General features: G+C 39.5%; 1 protein-coding gene across 1 annotated transcript; it reads left to right on the top strand.

Annotated features, from left to right (window-relative positions):
• The first annotated feature begins 20533 nt into the window (after positions 1 to 20533).
• On the top strand, positions 20534 to 21466 carry LOC122440003 (olfactory receptor 2M3-like). The gene has a single exon (XM_043465697.1). It carries the CDS (start codon positions 20534 to 20536, stop codon positions 21464 to 21466), a length of 933 nt encoding a protein of 310 aa, XP_043321632.1.
• The last annotated feature ends 733 nt before the right edge of the window (positions 21467 to 22199 follow it).

Genomic DNA, 22199 nt, shown 5'->3' on the forward strand with positions numbered 1-22199 from the left:
AACTGGAAAAAAAAAAAAGCCTCACAGATTTGTGGTCTTGAACAACATGCTACTGAACAACCATGGATGAAAGAACAAATAAAAAGAAACATCAAAAAATACCTGAAAAATCGAAAGAAGTGTCAACAATACCACAAGACAAAAAAGAAAAAGACACAGTGACCAAAATTTATGGAACGCAACAAAAGGAATTCTAAGAGGAAAGTTCATAGCAATAAATGTCTACATTTAAAAGAAAACAAGAAAAATCATATATAAACAATCTCACTTTATAACTCAACTATGTAGAAAAAAAACAAATGAGCCAAAAATACAATAGATTGAAGAAAATATAATGAATAGAGCCAAAATAAATGATATAGAGTTAAAAAGACAATAGAAAAAAACAATGACACCAAGAACTGGTTCTATAAAATGACAAACTAAATTGAAAAAACTTTACCTAGACCTACCAATATGAAAACAGAATGCTCAAATAAAGTCTGAAAGGAAATAAACACAATACAATGACACTACAGAAATATAGAGTATCATAAAAATGTGAACAATTATAAACAAATCAATTCGATAACCTGGAGAAAGTGAATAAATATCCAGAAACATAATTAAGGCTAAAACATGAAGAAAAGAAAATCTGAATAGACTCATTAGTAGTAAGGAGACTGAATCAATATAATATCAATATAATCAAAATCTCTGAGCAAAAGCAGTCTAGAACCAAACATTCAAAAAAGAATGAATACCAAACCTTCTCAAACTCTTCCAAAAAACAAAAGAGGAGGGGGTACTTTCAATTTACTTATAAGATCAGTGTCACCCTGCTACCAAAACCAGGCAAAGATGCCATAAGAAAAGAAAATGGCATGCCAATACCCCTAATTAATAAATATAGATGAAAAAAATACCAACAAAATATTTCAAACTGAATGGAACAATACATTTAAAAGATCATACGCAATGATCAATTGAGATTTATTCTAGGGTTGCACAGATTGTGCCACATCTACAAGTAAATCAAGGTAATATACCATCTTAATAAAATGAAGAATAAAATCAGTGATTATCTTAATAGATTCAGAAAATTGTTTACAAGATAATATTTTGAACCAAGAAAACAAAGATGTAAAAGGTAGTCCCTTCAATAAACACTGTTGGGGGGACTTCCCTGGCAGTCCAGTGGTTAATACTCTCGTATTCAAATGAAGGGAGTGCAGGTTCCATCCCTTGTTGGGGAACTGAGATCCCACATGCCATGCAGCATGATCAAAAAGTAAAAAAAAATAAATGCTGTGGGAATAATTGGAAAACCACATGTAATAGTATGAACCTGAACCATTATCTTACAACATACACAAAAATTACCTCAAAATAGATTAAAGAGTTAAATGGGAGATGTGAAAGCACAGACTCCTAGAATAAAACATAGCGAAGCAGATCCTTGACGTTAGTCTTGGAAATCATTTTTTGAATGTGACACTAAAAACAAGTAAAGAGTAGCAAAAATAAATAAGTGGGACTCCATCAAGCTAAAAACATTTTGCACAGCAAGAAAAACTATGAACAAGTTGAAAAGACAGTCTAATGAATGGGAGGAATATCTTCAAATTACATATTGGATAGGGGATTAATACCCAAATTATATAAAGAATTCATATAACTCAATAGCAGTAAATTCCAAATAGACCATTTAAAATATGGGCAAAAGGATATGAAGAGATATTTTTCCAGAGAAGACATAGAGATGGCAACCAGCACATGAAAAGATTCTCAATATTTCTAATCACCAAATTAAATCACAATGCAAATTAAAATCACAATGAGCTATCACCTCACACCCATTGGTATGGTTGTTAAAAAAGAAGCAAGAAATACCAAGTGTTGGCAATGATGCGGAGAAAAAGGCACCCTCATGTACTGTTGGTAGAAATGTAGAGGATGCAGCTACTATGAAAACAGTATGGAGTTCCTAAAAAAATTATGATCTACCAATTCAACTTCTGAGTATTTATCCAAGGAAAATGAAAACACTAACTCAAAAAGATATCTACACACCCTCTTCACTGCAGCATTATTTATAATGGCCAAGATGTGCAAACAGCCTGAGTTCACCAATGGATGATTGGTTAAAGAAAATATGGTATGTACATATACATATATATGTACACGTGTGCATGTGTTATTTATATATATATGTTATAAAGTTGGTATGAATGTCATTCCATATTAGTTGAATGTCATTACATATATATGTAAATAACATTCCATGTTATTTAAATATTTACACATATGTACATATAACAGAATGTTATATATATGTAAATAACACGGAATGTTATTCAGCCATAAAAAAAATGAAGATCTTGTTATTTGTGTCAACATGGATGAGCCTTGAGGGCATTATACTAAGTGAAATGAGTCAGACAAAGAATGACAAATACTTGATGATCTCATTTATATGTGGAATCTAAAAAAAGAGAAAAAATAAAGTCATAGATAAAGTGTAGAGACTGGTTGTTGCCAGAGGTGATTCAGAAAGGTTGGCAAAATGTTTCAAGAGAGTCAAAAGTTACAACCTATAAAATAAATATATCTTGGGGATGTAATGTACAGCATGGTTAATAATGACTATGGTTAATAATGACTATAGTTAATAATATTTTATGGCATATTTGAAATTGCTAAGAGAGTAGATCTTAAAGTTCACATCAGAAGAGAAAAATTGAAATTATGTATGGTAACCCATGTTAACTATACTTATTGTGGTGATTGTTTTGCAATAAACACAAATATTAAATCATTATGTTGTACATCTGAAACTAATATGATATGTCAATTATACCTCAATAAAAAATGAATTCCAAAAACACACCAAAACAAGTCCTAAACTTTAGGCATATCATATTCAAACTGAAAGAAAATCAAAGATAAACAAATAATGGGATTGAAGAAAAAGGCAAAAAACAAGAAAATGGAGGCATAAATATTCATACCATTCTTGCAGTTTTGGTCATCAATTCTCTCCCACAAAGACGTAAGTGGCATCAGAGTAGGACTATTTTGGAGTTTCACATGGGACTTGACACCTGGGAATCACTTGGTACATTCATGTCCATCTAATTGTCTATAGATAGAAAAAGATATCCCCAACTTATAGTTTATTGTTGTTGTTGTTTAGTTGCCAAGGCATGTCTAACTCTTTTGTGACCCCACAGACGCCAGCAGACTCTTCTGTTCATGAGATTTCCAGGCAAGAATCCTGGAGTGGGTTGCCATTTCCTTCTCCAGGGTATCTTCCTGACCTAGGAATCCAACCCATGACCCCTGCATTGGCAGGTGGGTTCCTTACCACTGAGCCACCGGGAAGCCCTTCCAACTTACAGTAGTGTGATTTAAAATGGTTCAACTTTACAATGGTATGAAAGTAATATGCTTTCAGTAGAAACTGTTCAAACTTTGAATTTTATAATTTTCCCAGGATAATGATCAGTTCAGTTCAGTTCAGTCTCTCAGTCATGTCCAACTATTTGCGACCCAATGGACTGCAGCACACAAGGCTTCCCTGTACATCACCAACTCCTGGAGTCTACACAAACTCATGTCCATTGAGTCAGTGATGCCATCCCACCATCTTATCCTCTGTTGTCCCCTTCTCCTCCTGCCTTCAGTCTTTTCCAGCATCAGGGACTTTTCAAATGAGTCAGTTCTTCGCATCAGGTGGCCAAAGTATCGGAGTTTCAGCTTCAACATCAGTCCTCCCAATGAATATTCAGGACTGACCTCCTTTAGGATGGACAGGTTGGATCTCCTTGCAGTCCAAGAGACTCTCAAGAGTCTTCTCCAACACCACAGTTCAAAAGCATCAATTCTTCAGCACTCAGCTCTCCTTATACTCCAACTCTCACATTCATACATGACTACTGGAAAAACCATAGCTTTTACTAGACAGACCTTTGTTGGCAAAGTAATGTCTCTGCTTTTTGATATGCTGTCTAGGTTGGCCATAACTTTCTTTCCAAGGAGTAAGCATCTTTTAATTTCATGGCTGCACTCATCATCTGCAGCGATTTTTGGAGCCCCCAAATAAACTCTGTCGCTGTTTGCATTGCTTCCCCATCTATTTTCCATAAAGCGATGGGACCAGATGCCATGATCTTAGTTTTCTGAATGTTGAGTTTTAAGCCAACTTTTTCACTCTCCTCTTTCACTTTCATTAAGAGGCTCTTTAGTTCTCCTTCACTTTCTGCCATAAGGGTGATGTCACCTGCATATCTGAGGTTATTGATATTTCTCCCAGAAATCTTGAATCCAGCTTGTGATATAAGGTACAAAACTCTCTCACAGTACTGGACAGTGGCATGTAGGTCTGATGTATTAAATGCATTTTCAATTTACACTATTTTCAACTAGGGTACATTTATCCATACTTAACTGCATGGTAAGTAGAGGAAGATCTGTACAGAAACCTCTTCACCTGTGGAACTTGCACATTTTGGCTAAGGTACAGCCTCGCTTAAGCTGAGGACAGCAGAGGTGAAGGCCCCAGAACCCCACACACTGGGTGGAGCCCTGGTTCATGGAGGAGGTGGTCATGATCAGCCCCAGGGCTGATCCCTCCAATGACCAACCCCTCCAGGCAAGAGGGTCCTCCTGCTGGAGAACTGTCCCTTCACCTGGGGCTGGTGGTAAAGTTACGATTCTTTGACTTCAAAAAGGCAGACAGCCCTCATGTCATCAGCACTGCCTGTCCACCTGGTTCATCGTCCCTGCAGGTGCAAGGAGGTCTGATCCTGGGCTAGGGGTGTGTGATGATGCCCACCTACTCATGGCTTCCAGTGGAGCCCATGAGGGAGAAGGAGGAGAAGTGGTGTGGGGATTGCCTAGTACAACTGGAAACTTGTGTCTGTGAGAAGTGGGAGGAAGGAGTGACCAGGGCCAAGTCCCCTTGGACACTAGAGAGATTGCAGAATGAACTGTTGGGCAGCACACATGTTGGTCTATAACACATCCACCCAAAAACTCACTGACATTATAAAGAGCCACCTGAAAACTGGTTTCCTTTAAATGGCACAAAATTGCCCATCACTTTTAAAGAAATATGCTCATTATTAAAATACATATGCATTTTAATAGAAAGAACTAACAAAGAGCTCACAGTGCACAGTATGTTAAATGCAGTTACTCATTTTATCCTTGCTAAAACCATGAGCTATAAACATTAATTAATAAGCTGACTTAACCTTCTAAATGTACCCAGAATACTGTATAGCACAGGGAATATATATATGCTATGTATGAACACACACCTGCATATATAGGATCATTTTGCAGTACACTTGAAACTAACACATCTTTGTAAATTAACCGTACTTAATTTTTTAAAAAAGACCAAAGACAAGTACCCAGAACTTGCCTACTTCTGCTATCTTAAATTTCCACCACAGTCCAAGTGCCATGATCTCTTGCCATGAGATGCCAAGATGCCATCTCATCTTAATGACTGTGGGAGCCTTGTGGTGGACTCTACAGGGTACAGGGCAATTTTATAAAAAGGGGGCAGATCATACCTCCTCTCTACTCTAAGCCCCACGTTTTCAAATATCTATCAGGCTGTGCGAGATGGAGGCTGTACGAGATGTGGGCTGTGCTTTCTGGCCAGCTCTCCCTCAGCTCTCCCTGGCACTCTCTGCTTTAGAACACTGTCCTCAGCCTTTGCTCAGCTGTCCCCTCTGCCTGGAACACTTTGCATCAGTATCTAGACTCCAAACTCTCCCAGAACTGGCCTGTGCCCCCTCCTTCACTACTGTGTGTGCACATCAACTTAATGCCCAAAAGCCCTAGGCTCTCAGGATATGAGTGCAGTGAAAAATGCACTCTTGGGAATAGTGAAAATGGAATGATTGAGGGGGGATTTTTTGATAGACTTTATTCAGGGATATTTTTGTAAAAGGCATGGCTTAAGAGATTATTCCACAAATCTCCCCAAAGCCCTTGTGATAGAAACATGATAGAAGCCAGTTCTTGCTGAAGTTTTCTCCTCACACCTTATTTCCCTTCTAAACTTGGTATCAGTGATAAAGAATCAATCTTCCCTCAAATTCCTACTAGCATAGAATGACAAATTTGAATCTCTCAAATTTCCAAGGTATTTTTCATGTAAGAAGACTAAAAAGAATTTCTAGCTGTTTTTCTTTGATATTTTACAAATTGATACTTATATTTAAAGTACAATTTCAAGAACAGAAAAATCTCATCATATTGCTTAACACCATCAGAAACATTGAACTGGAGTTTGTATTATACTAAGCTCCTCTGTCCATAGATTTCTCCAGGCAAGAATACTGGATTGGGTAGCCATTCTATCTCCAGGGGATCTTCCCCACCCAGGAACTGAACCTGGGTCTCCCACATTGCAGGCATATTCTTTAACATCTGAGCCACCAGGGAAATCCCAATTAGTAGTTAGTGCCGGCAAATATTGGACTTAATTTACTGGTAGCTGTGGTGCCCTGAAGCTGGGAAAGATAAAGAGAAGGAGGAAAAGGGGGTGACAGAGGATGAGATGGTTGGATTGCACATTGACTCAATGGACATGAGTTTAAACAAACTCTGGGAGATAGTGTAGGACAGGGAAACCTGGCATACTGTAGAGTATGGGGTTGCAGAGTCAGACGCAACTGAGCAAATGAATGACAACAATGTTGATGCAGATGATAAAGTGAAGCCCAGAGAATGAAGTAACTTTGTCCAAGTTTGCACAGTTTCTACATCTAAGGCCACCTCTGATCTTTGCACCTCATTTCAGGGACAATGAGTTTTGAATCTCTTTCTACTCCTTGTTCACTTTTAACATGCAGTTCAGAAGACAGACTTTCCCTAGCAAACCTGGGGAGAGGTAAATAATATATCTACAGTCCTTCATTGCATGGAGAGAGTGGTGCTCAATGGAGGAAAGATTCATTGTGATACTGATCACTTATCATCTGTTACACTGACCTCTTGAATCCAAACATTTTCAGATTGCTCAGCTCATAGCTTCACCCCAATTAGGCACAAGGGCCCACCCAATTTGTACAGAGGAGGAAGTCTGAGCCACAAGAAGACTTAAGACTTCAGAGGAAAAACAAAATCAAGAGAGGAAACCCCAGAAGTGTGGACATGACTACATTCTCCATGTCCCTAGAACTTTCTTCAGGGCTCTCATTACCTCCATGTTACTCAGTCTGTAAATAAGTGGGTTGAGCATTGGGGTGAAGATGGTGTAGAAGATGAAGGTGGCTCATTTTCCCAATGGTGTCCTAGCAGAGGCTTTCTGCATGTAGCTAAAGATGGCCCCCCCATGGTAAAGGCACAACAGCTAGGTAAAAGAAGCCCAAAAGACTAAAGAAGAAACTGACTTTCACCCCAAGTACCTAAAAGAATTTAGATAGATGGCCTTTCTCAGAATACAGCTATCAAAAGAGATATTTGCAAAGAACATGGATTCAGTGCACGTGTGTGTGAGAGCAGACTCTAGGTAGAGCCTAGAGATCGGAGGTCACTCAGTTTCCCATTGTCACTGCGTAGCCCAGCAAACACTTATTTACCAAACACTTGCTTTTTCATCACCATGTGAATAGTCACAAATCAGGATCGCCAACATCCTCTTTTGTATTGAAAGCCAAGATAGTATTTAAGGTGAGGGCTTCCCTGGTGGCTCGGAGGTTAAAGTGTCTGCCTGCAATGCAGGAGACCGGGGTTCAATCCCTGGGTCGGGAAGATCCCCTGGAGAAGGAAATGGCAACCCACTCCAGTATTCTTGCCTGGAGAATCCCATGGATGGAGGAGCCTGGTGGGGTCACAAAGAGTCGGACACGACTGAGCGACTTCACTTTCACTTTCCTTTCCACAGCGTCCCAAAGAGTGGGACTGAGGGACTTTCACTTTTGTACTTTTGGTGAGTTAATCACTTTTCCTAGGTCTCTCCCATGTATGAAAGTTATTAAAACTTTGATTTTCTCCAGTAAATGTGTATCAGGTGAATTTAATTCTTAGACCATCTTGAAAACCTAGACAAGTGGAGGAAAATTTCTTCCTCTAGTGAGTCTTGGGTGTGAAGAGAGAGAGAGAAAGAGAAAGGAGGTGGGAAAGGGGAGAATAGATGTAAGGACAAACCAACTTGAAAACAAAGGAAAAGACTCCTACCTTCTTTCCTCAGCAATTGCTTAGAAGAAGCATAATTGTAACTTCCTTATGTCTCTGATAAGGTAAGTGAATGTGTGCAAAGTCGCTTTAGTTGTGCCTGACTCTTTGTGACCCTATGGACTGTAACCCACCAGGCTCCTCTGTACAAGGGATTTTTCAGGTAAGAATACTGGAGTGGGGTATCCTGCCCTCCTCCAGGGGATCTTCCTGAACAAATGATTGAACCTGTGTCTCTTATGTCTACCTGCATTGGTTCTTTACTGCTAGCGCCACCTGGGAAGCCCAGGGATTGATAAGCTATATCAATCTTTTAAAAGTAAAATAATCTCTAACCAAACTTCTGAATCAGGAATGTCTTCTCAAGGATCTAAAATCCATCTCTTTGAAATGTAATCATCAAGGAAGATAGAATCCTTACCTCCCACACTCTGTAGGAGGGTAGGATCCTAACTTCTGCAGGCACCTTGCTCCAAGCTGCAGAACTATCTCTTGTCAAAACCTGTGAGAAGTCTGTATTTCCTTTGGATAAAGCCAAGTAACAAACACAGAGAATCATGCCAATTACCACATGAATTAAGCATGGAATCTGACAAAAGGGGCTGTCAAGACCTCTCCCTTGAGGACTAGTTATTGTTTATCTTGAGTGCATGTATGTAATAGTTTGTCATTGCCTGGCTATGCAGAAGGTTGATATTCCTTCTCTGTAGAATTTCTTAGCAGATCATCTGTGATGCAAATCACATTCTGATTTAATGCTTATTCAAAAATAAAACAATTTTCTTTATTGTTTACCTTTGTGGAAGGTTTTCAGGGTAGGGAGGACATTTGACTTTTAATTATATTTTCCAACACAGCAGGCACTGCCCCCGAAGTAAGTTTTATGTCAGATGCATCATGAGAACCTCAAAACCTCTGGATGTAAATCAACCCTTCACCCCACTTTGCTACTTGGACTCTGGTGTATATGAGGGCAAGGACTTAGACACATCTGTCTCCCGGTTGTTCATCCTTCACGTTACCTAGTGTGTAACTTCAGTTGGCTCTAAACTGATGCGAAGCAGTGACTCTTCCAAGATTCAGTGACTTCCATTGAATTTACCAAGGAAGGAGCAGTCATTGCTCACTCTACAAATGGTGGGCCTCCAGGGTGCTTTCTTGGAGTGTGTTCATTCTGTCTTGTGTGATGTCACGTTTACAATTCAAGAAGTTCCCCTAATAGAAACTGGAGAGGCACAAAAAGAGAGACAGAGTCTTGAAACAGTTTGAGATAGCATAATTATGAATAGAAAAAAAGAAGCAAGAGTGAGATTCTTGGGATGCTGTGGTCATGACCAGGGTCATGCTTATGTCTCTAAGACATCTGAGAAGATGTTTTTGTGCATATGCCTTGGTTCCACCCTAAAGGTGACTGTTAGTGGGTATGGATGAGGCTTAATCATATATTTAATTTTTTTTATAAGTCTCCAGGTGTAGGACATGCACAATGCCATTTTCATCTTAGCAGTGATAAGTAAACTCTCCAGAGTCAGAAGATCATGGCAGAAGACAGGGAAATCCTAGGACATGGTGAGTTACAGAGGTATGCCCACCAAGAGAGCCAGAGAACAGCTCAGGGAGGTAGATTCCAGATCAGCACTGCCAGGAATGAAGCATAATCACGGACGCGAGACTGATGAGAGCACACTTGTGATAATGACCCAACAGATTTGTCTGCCTAATTTGGAGCTAAGTCCAGAGACTGGAGAACAAATAAGCAATGATAACAATTTTAACCAAGAAAACTAAGATTACCATCTTTCCAGTCTTTGTTGCTGACAACCTTTGATAACAAGGAGGTATCCCTGTATCTAGCCTGACACTCCATAGGCAGAAGTCTGAAGTCAGATCCACTTCTTCCTCTTCCTGTTAACCTTTAATCCCTCATCTTTTGGTCTTTTCTCACCACCTTCAGCACTTACCATACCCATTCAACTCCCCACAGTTCACCTTCCACTCCACTTGGTGAAGCTCAACAGAGATATGTCAGACCCAATAAATATGCAAAGATCCTCTGAGCAATGCATGAGCAGGTGGTCATCTGAGAAAGACTCTTAAACAGACACTCCTCCAACTCCATGGCTCCAAACAGAAATTTATAGAATTAACCATCCAACATGTTTCTGCTTCTTACCAATTTGGTGAGTTTATGTTCCAGTTTTTTTTTAATTTATTTCTTTTTTATTGAAGGATAATAGCTTTACAAAATTTTGCTGTTTTCTGTCAAACCTCAACATGAATCAGCCATAGGTATGTATATATCCCCTCACTTTTGAAACTCTGTCCCATCTCCCTCCCCATCCCACCCTTTAGTTGATACAGAGCCCCTGTTTGAGTTTCCTGACCCATACAGCAAATTCCCCTTGGCTATCTATTTTACATATGGTAATGTAAGTTTCCATGTTTCTCTTTCCACATATCTCACCTTCTCCTCCCCTCTCGCCATGTCTATAAGTCTATTCTCTATGTCTGTTTCTCCATTGTTGCCCTGTAAATAAATTCTTCAGTACCATTTTTCTAAATTATATATATATATATATATATATATGTGTGTGTGTGTGTGCGTGTGTGTGTTAGAATATGGCATTTACCTTTCTATTTCTGAAACACTTCACTGTATATAATAGGTTCTAGGTTCATCTACCTCATCAGAACTGACTCAAATGTATTCCTTTTTATGGCTGAGTAATATTCCATTGTGTATATGTACCACAACTTCTTTATCCATTCATCTGTTGATGGACATCTTGGTTCCTTCCATGTTCTAGTTATTGTAAATAGTGCTGCAATGAACAATGGGATACAAGTGTCTCTTTCAATTTTGGTTTCCTCAGGGTATATGCCTATGAGTGGGATTGCTGGGTCATATGGTGGCTTTATTCCTAGTTTTTTAAGGAATCTCCATACCTTCTTCCATAGTGGTTATATCAATTTACATTCCCACCAACAGTGCAAGAGCGCTCCCTTTTCTCCACACCCTCTTCAGTATTTATTGTTTGTAGATTTTTGATGATGGTCATTCTGACTGGTGTGACGTGCTACCTCATTGTAGTTTTGATTTGTATCCCTCTAATAATGAGTGATGTTGATCATCTTTTCATGTGTTTGTTAGCCATCTGTATGTCTTCTTTGGAGAAATGTCTGCTTAGGCCTTTTTCCCACTTTTTGATTGGGTTGTTTGTTTTTCTGGTATTGAGTTGTATGAGCTGCTTGTATATTTTGGAAATTAATCCTTTGTTAGTTGTTTCATTTGCTATTATTTTTTCTGATTCTGAGGGTTGTCTTTTCACCTTGCTTATAGTTTCCTTTGCTGTACAAAAGCTTTTAAGTTTAATCAGGTCCCATTTGTTTACATTTGTTTTTATTTCCGTTACTCTAGGTGGATCATAGAGGATCTTGCTTTGATTTATGTCACTGAGTGTTCTGCCTATGTTTTCCTGTAAGAGTTTTATAGTTTCTGGTCTTACATTTAGATCTTTAATCCATTTTGAGTTTATCTTTGTGTATGGTGTTAGGAGTGTTCTAATTTCATTCTTTTGCATGTAGCTGACCAGTTTTCCCAGCACCATGCATTGAAGAGGCTCTCTTTGCCCCATCATATATTCTTGACTCCTTTGTCAAAAATAAGGTATCCATAGGTATATGGGTTTATTTCTGGGCTTTCTATCTTGTTCCATTGGTTTATCTTTCTGTTTTTATGCCAGTACCATAGTGTCTTGATGACTATAGCTTTGTAGTATAATCTGCAGTCAGGAAGGTTGATTCCTGCAGCTCCATTCTTCATTCTCAAGACTGCTTTGGTTATTCTGGGTCTTTTGTGTTTCCATATGAACTGTGAAATTTTTTGTTCTAGTTCTATGAAAAATGCCATTGGTAATTTGATAGGGATCCCATTAAATCTGTAGATTGTGTTTGATAGTGTAGTCATTTTCACAATATTGATTCTTCCTACCCAGGAACATGGAATATCTCTCCATCTGTTTATGTCATCTTTGATTTCTTTCATTAGTGTCTTATAATTTTCTATGGACAGTTCTTTTGTCTCCTTAGGTAAGTTTATTCCTAGATATTTAATTCTTTTGCTACAATGGTGAATGAAATTGATTCCTTAATTTTTATTTCTGATCTTTCATTGTTAGTATATAGAAATGCAAGTGATTTCTGTGTATTGATTTTGTATTCTGCAACTTTGCTAAATTCACTGATTAGCTCTAGTGATTTTCTGATATGATCTTTAGGGTTTTCTATGTACAGTATCATGTCACCTGCAAACAGTGAGAGCTTTACTTCTTCTTTTCTGGCCTGCATTCCTTTTATTTCTTCTTCTCTGATTGCTCTAGCTAGGACTTCCAGAACTATGTTCAATAATAGTGGTGAAAGTGGACATCCTTGTCTTGTTCCTGATCTTAGGGGGAATGCTTTCAGTTTTTCACTATTGAGAATAATGTTTTCTGTAGGCTCATCATAGATGGCCTTTACTATGTTGAGGTAGGTTCCTTCTATGCCAATTTTTTGAAGAGTTTTAGTCATAAATGGGTGCTGAATTTTGTCAAAGGCTTTTTCTGCATCTATTGGGATGATCATATAGTTTTTATCTTTCAATTTGTTAATATGGTGTATCACATTGATTGATTTGCATATATTGATGAATCCTTTCATTCCTGAATAAACCCAACTTGATCATGGTGTATGAGCTTTTTGATGTGTTGCTGAATTCTGTTTGCTAAAATTTTGTTGAAAATTTTATGTTCACCAGTGATATTGGCCTGTAGTTTTCTTTTTTGTGTGTTATCTTTGTCTGGTTTTGGTATCGGGATGATGGTGGCCTCATAGAATTAATTTGGAAGTGTTCCTTTCTCTACAATTATTTGAAAGAGCTTTAGAAGGATAGGCATTAGCTCTTCTCTAAATGTTTGATAGAATTCTCCTGTGAAGCCATCTGGTCCTGGGCTTTTGTTTTTGGGGGAGTTTGTTTGTTTTTTTTTTTTAATCACAGCTTCAGTTTCAGTGCTTGTAATTGTGTTGTTCATAATTTCTATTTCTTCCTGGTTCAGTCTTGGAAGATCGAACTTTTCTAAGAATCTGTCCATTTCTTCCAGGTTATCTATTTTATTGCCATATAGTTGTTCATAATAGTCTCTTATAATCCTTTGTATTTCTGCATTGTCTGTTATAACCTCTCCTTTTTCATTTCTAATTTTGTTGATTTGATTCTTCTTCTAATTTTGTGACTCTCTTCTGGCCTGCTATTGTGGTGACTGAACTTTCATTGCAGATTTGACAATGAGAACAAGAGTGTTTCTCTCGTTTAAAGATCTGTCTATTTAGGTGCTAATTTTGCATCAGATAAATTAATCTATTTTCAGAGTTCTCTGTGATTGGAAACAGGATTGGGATCCACCTTTTAGATATTAGAATTAATATAATTAAGGAAGAAATCCCTGAGTCCCCAAAAAGAGCTGACTTCCATCCCTCTGCTCTGTTTCCCTGCTGACAACAAATACCAATAAGATTATGAGTGTAATGAAGAAATAAACATAGAAACATAGTCGTGTGTTATTTTTTTTTAAATTGTAAAAGCAATATAAAGAACTTTCCTTCACCCACTCCTGAGTCCCCCTTCCTCCCTACTCCCATGCACACATACATACTTTGTACACACAGGTCTGTCCAGAACCCAAAGCCTGTGAAAGTTAAGAACCTTTCTGGGAACTTCTGACACTCTCTTGACATGATTGGAGGGAGTGGCTTCTAGAATGGAAAACAAAAAGGAAACAAAAGGAATGAGTTGAACAGACCAAATTACAGTTCCTCTGCCTAGATCATCAGACAGAAGGGACATCAGACAAGGAATTTAGGGAATTTGTCATGGTGCTGTTGCCTGGAAGCCACTACATTAATCTCCACCTGTGCATGTGGGTCAGTGCTAAGTCGCTTTAGTCGTGTCTGACTCTGTGTGACCCTATGGACTGTAGTCTGCCAGGCTCTTCTGTCCATGGAATTTTCCAGGCAAGAATATTGGAGTGGATTGCCCTGGCCTTCCCCATCCAGGGATCAAACCTGCCTTTCTGGTGTCACCTGCATTGGCAGGTGGGTTCATTACCATTAGCACCATCTGGCAGATTCTTTACCATCTGAGCCACCAGGGAAGTCCAATCTCTACCTAATCTCTCATAAATAAATACATAAACCCCTCAGTCTTTGGGATTATCACCCTTTAGTGAAGCTGCAGCCTCAAGGTTAGCAAAAGTTAGCAAAAGTCAAAGCCCCCAGAGCCACATATGCTGTGTGGTGCTCTGAGCCCAGCAGAACTACATCCCTGCCCTGGGTCCATGTTGACCATTTGGACTGGGCAAGAGGGTGCTTCTATTGGAGAAACAGGGACTCTCATACATTTTGGACAATTTAGCAATATCTCCCCAAAGGTAAAATATATTGCTAGGCCCAGGAATTCCACTTCTGGAAATTTATTTTGTAGTTAGAGTCACTCTTGATGGTGACTGAGATGGGTGGGACAGCCTCGGTGGGTGAGGAGAAGTGGGTGACTTCAAGAGTGCCTGGAATATGAAAGAAATTCCCAAATAGGTTTCTTTCTTGAATGACTCACAGTTCGAATGGAATTCATTAAAAGTAAAATACAACAAAATTTACTTTGTTTAATGTTATGAATGTTAATCTATTATTTATTTTCCTCCCTTTCACTTAAATATTTATAAATACTTGGTGAAAAATAAAGTGTTTCAGCTCCACACAGCATATGTGGGTCTGGAGGCTACAGTTTTTCTACAAATAAGAGACAGAGAACATGGAGGGGTGGGGAGACTACCCTTGAGAAAGCCTTGTAGGTGAAACCTAGTGGGGCCCTATGGGGCTCCCAAGCACAGAGGTCTTTCTGTTACCCATCTCTTGCCAGCAAGGGTCCAGTCATTATGACCTTCGCTGAGTTCCAAAGGGTGGATTCAAACAGTTGCTAATCAAGGGAGGAACAGCCAAGAAACTACCTGATACAAGATTAAAGGGACCAGGGAAACCCATCAAGATTAGGAGACTGACCATCTGAGATGAGATTAAGGGAATCCAAGCCCTGCTCATACCTTAATCTTGTCAGAGACCCCCACATTTAACCCACTGTTATAAAACCCCTCATCAGATTCTCTGGGGTGGAGACACATAGTTTTTTGGTACATAAGTCCAGTGTCTGGTAAATCAATAAAGCTTTCTACTTTATCCAAAACTCTGTCTCTGGGATTTGATTCAGCACTGGTGCAAAGATAGGCCAAGTTTTCAGTAACACAGGGTCCTTGATTTCATGCTTATGAACAAATCCATCGTTAACACTGTTTTATTCACTAGGCATTTTTATGTATCTATTCTACTTATGATTATTGTATCTTTTTATATATGTGTTTTTATAAATAAAAATCATGAAGATACGTTGTGAATGCAATGTATTGCATTCACACTACTGCATTACTATGTAATGCAACACTACTTGTGAATGCAACTTTATTGGGAAGTAAGGTCTTTTGTAGGTGACCAAGTTAAGATGAGGTCTTTAGAGTGGACTCAAATACAACATGAGTTATGTCCTTATCAAAAAGGGAAATGTGGACATAGAGATAGATGGGCACACACAGAAGATGATGTGAAGGGACACAAGGAGAATGCCATTTTAAAGCCAAGTAATGCCTGATGCTAGCAGAAGCAAGGGGAGAAGCGTAGACCCAATTCTTCATGTCCTTCAGGCACCTTGATTTCAGATTTCTAGTTCCAGAACTGAGATAATAAATGCTTGTCATTTAAGCCACCCAGTGTATGTTACTTTGTTCCAGCAGTCCCAGGAAATGAATACAAATGGCAAAAAGGACTTTGAGTTTGTTAAGATAATGATTTTTAGATGGAGAGTTTGCCCTGATTTTATTGTTTAGTCACTATTGTGTCCGATTCTTTGTGACCCCATGGACTATAATCCACCAGGCTCCTCTGTTCATGGGGTTTCCCAAGAAAGAATACTGGAATGGGTTGCCATTTCTTTCTCCAGTAGATTTTTCCAATGCAAGCCTTGGACCTGCATCTCCTGCGTTGGCAGGCAGTTTCTTCACCACCGAACCACCAAGGAAGCCCCTGCCTTGGGCTATCTGGCCCTAAATTGAATCACAAAAGAGAGGGATTTGAAGATTTGACTGCTGTAGAAGAGATAAGAAAATAGAAGCTATTTGAAGGATTTGAAGATACTATACTACTGACTTTGAAGACAGAGAAAGGGGCCAGAAATAAAAAAATACAGGAGGCCACTAGAATCTGAACAAAGTAAGAATTTTTCCTCAGAGACCTCAGAAGCAACCAGCTTTCCGACTTTAAACCAATGAAACTAATTTTATACTTCTGACTTCTAGACCTGTAAGAGAAAAGAAATTGTTTTAAGCCACCAAGTTTGTGGTCATTTATTACAGCAACAGAAAGAATCTGATATACCACTGAAGGCTACAGCTCATGGGTCTGCAGAGTCGGACAGGACTAAAGCAACTGAGCAAGCGAGCGATCACCTCACATGGATACAAAGTTTTTTCCTTGTGTTGAGAATTTTAAGATCTACTCTCTTAACAGCTTTCAAACATACACTACAGTATTGTTAGCTATAGTTACTATGCTGTACCTTACACCTGAAGAACTTATTTATCTTATAACTGGAAATTTATGCCTTTTGACTTCCTTCACCCAATTCTCCCATCATGTCCCCTACCCACCACCTCCCAGCCTCTGGCAATCAGTATAAACTGTTTCTATGAGGGATTTTGTTTTTGTTTTCAGATTCTACATATAAGTGAGATCATGGAGTATTTGTCTTTCTCTGTCTGATTTATTTCACTTAGCAGAATGCTTTCAAGATTCTTCTGTATTGTTGCACATGGCAGGATTTCCTTATTTTTTAATGAACGAATTACAATCCATTGTATATACTCACACTTTTTCTTTTTTTTGTTCCTTTTCTTTCAGCATTGTTAGAACTTTCTTTATGGTGATTGTTCTTTTTCCCTCCCAGTTTTAGTGAGATATAACTGATATATAGCACTGTATAAGTTTCAAGTGCACAGCATAATGATTTGACATAATTATGAGATTACCACAAAATTTAATTAACTTTATCATCTCATATAATGTTATATAATTTATATAATATTATATAAACTATATATCTATATATATGTTTATATATATTTATATACATTCTATATATATATATATATAACAATAATAATATAACTATATAATAGTTATCATCTCATATAAATACACAATTTTTTTCCTTGTGATGAGAATTCTTAGAACTCTCTCTTAACAGTTTTCATATTAAAACGCAGCAATGTGATATTCACATTTATAGCTGCTGAGAGATTGAATATACAGACAATGGACCATACATAAAAAAAGAACTCTGACCCACAAACTGCAAGAACTTGCCAAGAAAATCAACCCTCTTGTCAATAATAAACAGTCCAGCAAGGAAGGCAGTCTTTTATAAGTCAGACTTGTAAAAGATAGAGTGATCGCTTTGGTAACAATAAAGGAAGCTTAACAATCGCTTCTGTAACAATAGGCCCCAAATGTCTAAGGCTTGATTAATAACTGACAACTTCCCTAATTTTTTGCCCCACTTCCAAGTTAAGGCCAACCAAAGAAAGTCAAATATGTACCCTACCAATAACGGTGCTCTTGATTAGTCTGCCAACAGATTCACCATACCAATATTCTCCAATCAGGGCACATGTGGAGCTTCTCTTTTTCTAAAGCTTTCCCACTCCTCTGCCTGCCTTTGTGTCTCTGCCAAAATGCAAGTAAAAGTAGCTGACCCTTTTGCTATCAAAAGCTCTGAATAAATACCCTTTCCTTTCCTCATGTGGCTGTTCTTTGTTTCATTCCATACTGCACAGAAACAGCTTCTTGAATGGAAAACAAATAACCAACAATCAAGTCCATAAAAGTATAGGACATCACTTGAGTACAAGTTTCATAGATTAACTGACCAGGGACCACTTCATCATCCATGACCAAACTTCTGGAATGCAGCTAGATATTCACTCTGATACTTAGTGGTGATCACATTCTCTCCTAGCTCTCATGGGTGAAGTGAGGGTTAAGAGTTCTGAGGGAAGTGTAGGTGGACGTGTCAAGGGGTTGGTACTTCCTTTGCTTAGAAGGGAGTCTGGAGTGCTTTTCAGAGCCAGGGCTATGGGGAATGAACTTTATCCTGAAGCCATGTCATTAATTTTTTCTTCTTCCTAGGGGTGGAGGATCTATCTATTCTCTGGGGTCATTATGAGCTGAGTTGGTCTCCCAAGATATCTGCTCTGCAACTAGAGATATAAACCTGGGACATGAGCTCATCAATTTTGTAAGAAGCAGAAGAACATCTTGGATGGTTAGTTCTACAAATTTTTATTTGGAGCCATGGAGTTGGAGGAGAGTCTGTGAGGGGATTTCTCAGGTCACCACTTGCTCACACATTGTCCTGAGGACTACATCTTTGCATATTGCTTGGGTTTAACCCTTTTCTGTTGAGGTTTATAGGTCAGAGTGAAAGATGAACTGTGGGGAAAGGAATAGAGGTGGTAGGTGCTGAAGCAGGTGAGGGAAGACCTGACAGATAAGGGACTGAAAGTGACCGAGAAATGTGAAGTTATCACTTCAGGCTTCAGATTATAGTGTCAGGCTGGACACAGAGATACTTCCTTGCTGTCAAGTGACAAATGTTATCAGCATCAGAGACCAAAATATGATAATCCTAGTTTTCTTGGGGAAAATTTTTATCATTGATCTTCTGTTCTCCAGCCTCTGAACTGAGACAAAGTGGGCAGACAGATCTATTGTGCCTCTGCCGCACATGTGTCTGCGTCACTGCAGTGTTCCTGCCTGTGCTGATCATGGAATCTACCTACCCGAGCTGGACACTGGCTCCCTTGGCTGGCTGTGCTTAGGTGCTCAGTCATCTCCCACTCTTTGTGACCCCATGGACTGTAGCCTGCCTGCCTGGCTTCTCTGTCCATAGGAATTCTCCAGGCAAGAATACTGGAGTGGGTTGCCATGCCCTCATCCAGGAGATCTTCCTGACCCAGGGTTCAAACCCAGGTCTCCTGCACTGCAGGCAAATTCTTTATCGTGTGAGCCACCAGGGGCTGGCATGTTTGTGTAACTCACTATGTCCTGGGATTTCTCTCCCCACTGCCACAATTTTCTGACTCTAGAAATATAACAAAAACAAAATCTCCTTCCTATTCTGAAAACCTCTCCAAAAAGGTATAAGAAAAAGAAAACAGATTTATTTTTGAATAAACATCAAATCAGAATGTGATGTGCATTATAGGTGATCTGCTAAGTGAATGCAAAGACAGAAGGAATATCACTCTTCTCTACATCCAGGCAAGGATAATCTATTACGTTCTGCTCTCAGGATAAACAATAACCAGTTCTCAAATAAGAGACTTGACAGCCCCATTTGGCACACAGAGTTCATTCTAGATTCACCTGGTAATAGGAGTGACTGTGTTGGTTAAATGGCTTTATTCAAAGGAAAGTAAACTTCTCTCATTCTATGACAAGAGAGAATTCTGCAAATTGGAGCAAGGTGCCTGCTAAAGTTATAGAGTCCTGTAGTCCTACCGAGCTGGGGAAATAGGGGCTCTAACTTCCTGGATGATTGCAATGAAAAGATATGGATTACAAGGTTTTTTTTAAATTAATTTATTTATTTTAATTGGAGGCTCAAGTTTTTGAGAAAGACACTACTGGGTCTGAAAGCTGGCTGGAAGGTTATTTCACTTTTAAAATGTTTGTCTACATTTCAGAGTCAAATAACTTACAACTTTCTCTAAAGTAAATGCTCTAAGAAAATGGGAGAAGGGAAAATTAAAGCCTTATATTTTTAAGAGTATTTATTCTTACATCAGTTATACACTTTTCCTCCTCCTACTCTCTATTGAAAACTCCAATACTCTTAAATCTATATCCACTTTTCTTAAACCTGTAGCTATTTACCTAAAACCCCTTCTCTCTCTCCCTTTGCATTATTTAGGCCCCTTTCTCTGGGGGTGTACTAACTAGTTTTCAAGAGAAATAAGGATCAAATCTTGTTTGGTAACCATTGAGGACAAATGAGAGGAAAAGGAATTCACTGCAGAGGGAAAGGACAGGGATAAGACAGAGGGCTGGGCACTGTCCTCTAGAAGAAACAGGAGACAGTTTACGTGTATGATGGAGATGCCAGGGAAGTTGTTTTGTTTTGACGTTTACTCATTTATTTTTCCCTAGGGTCAAGGCCATGGACATCTGGAATCACACCTCGCTATCAGACTTTATCCTTTTGGGTCTGTTCAGCTACTCACCATATAACTTCTTCCTATTTTCCCTTGTCCTTCTGGCCTCTGCTACAGCCCTGGTGGGCAACATCCTCTTCCTCCTGCTCACCCAGGCTGACAGGCGCCTGCACACGCCTATGTACTTTTTTCTCAGCCAGCTCTCCATCATGGACCTGACCATAATGGGCACAGTTGTGCCCAAGATGGCAGCCAACTTCCTCTCAGGGAGTAAGTTCATCTCTCGGGGTGGGTGTGCCACTCAGATCTTCTTAGTGGTCATGGTAGGAGGAGCCGAGTGCTTCCTCCTGGCAGTCATGGCCTATGACAGGTATGTGGCTGTTTGTCACCCGCTGCGGTACCCTGTGCTCATGAACTGGAAGGCCTGCTGTCTGATGTCCTTGGCATCCTGGATGGGTGGAGTGGCTGACAGTGTGATTGATGTAGGGATGGTCTTCAGCTTCCCCTACTGTGGCTCTCTCCAGGTAGACCACTTCTTCTGTGAGGTGCCCGCTGTGCTGCGTCTCTCTTGTGCAGACACATCCTTCTTTGAGAACCTCATCTATGCTTGCTGCGTGATCATGCTGCTGCTGCCCCTGGGGGTCACTGTGGCTTCCTATGCCCGGATCCTCATGGCTGTAATTAACATGACTTCCACTGAGGGGAAACAGAAGGCTCTGACCACTTGCTCCTCCCACCTGGCTGTGGTGGGTCTTTACTATGGGGGAGCCATATTTAGCTACATGCAGAGAGCCTCTGCTAGGACACCAGCAGGAGACCGAGCCACCTCCATCTTCTATACCATCCTCACCCCAATGCTCAACCCACTCATTTACAGCCTGAGGAACAAGGAGGTAATGAGGGCCTTGAAGAAGATGTGGAAGATGCAGGGGAGATAGAGAGTGTAGACGGTGCCCACCCTTCTGGGGCTTCCTCTCTTGTTCTTCTCCTTCCTCTATATGCTCAGATTCTTTTGTGGCTTGTTTTCCTCCTCTGAACAAATTGAACTCTCTGCCTGGCTGGGGTGAAGCTATGAGCTGAGCAATCTGAAAGGACTGAATGGAAGATGTCAAGGAAACAGATAGTAGTAATTAGTTTCACAATGAATTTTTCCTCCATGAGCACCTCTATTTTCATCTTATGAAGACCCATAGATATATATTACTTACCATTTCCCCAGAATTGCTAGGGACAATCTTTCTTCTGAACTCTTGTTAAAGGTGAGGAAGGAGAACCACTTCAGAGCTCATTGCCCACTGAAATGTGATGCAAAGGTCAGAGGTAGAGTCTGACTTGTAGGAACTGTGTGACTTTGGACAAGGTTACTCCATTCTCTGGGCTTCACATTATCATCTGCACCAATAAAGTAAGTCCAACATGTTTCTTTTGTTATTAAACAATGGAAAGAGACTCGTGCCTTCTTGAAATTGTACATTAAATATAAGAATCAGTGTGTAAAGACTAGAATGTCTTCATAGTCTTCCTCTAAGAATAACACCATGAAAGGTAAAGAGATTACAAGTGTGTCATTCCATTTGAGGGGTGGGGGCAGGTTGATTCTTTATCATCAACACCAAGGTTATGATCTCAGAGAGGTGGCACTTAGCAATTCTGAAGCAGGACCTTAGTTCC

This window comes from Cervus canadensis, chromosome 4 (genome assembly GCF_019320065.1).
Source record: "Cervus canadensis isolate Bull #8, Minnesota chromosome 4, ASM1932006v1, whole genome shotgun sequence".
In the NCBI taxonomy this organism is placed as follows: domain Eukaryota; kingdom Metazoa; phylum Chordata; class Mammalia; order Artiodactyla; family Cervidae; genus Cervus; species Cervus canadensis.

Excerpts from the sequence above, each read along its gene's own strand:
- LOC122440003 (XM_043465697.1), top strand. The coding sequence starts at position 20,534 with ATGGACATCTGGAATCACACCTCGCTATCAGACTTTATCCTTTTGGGT.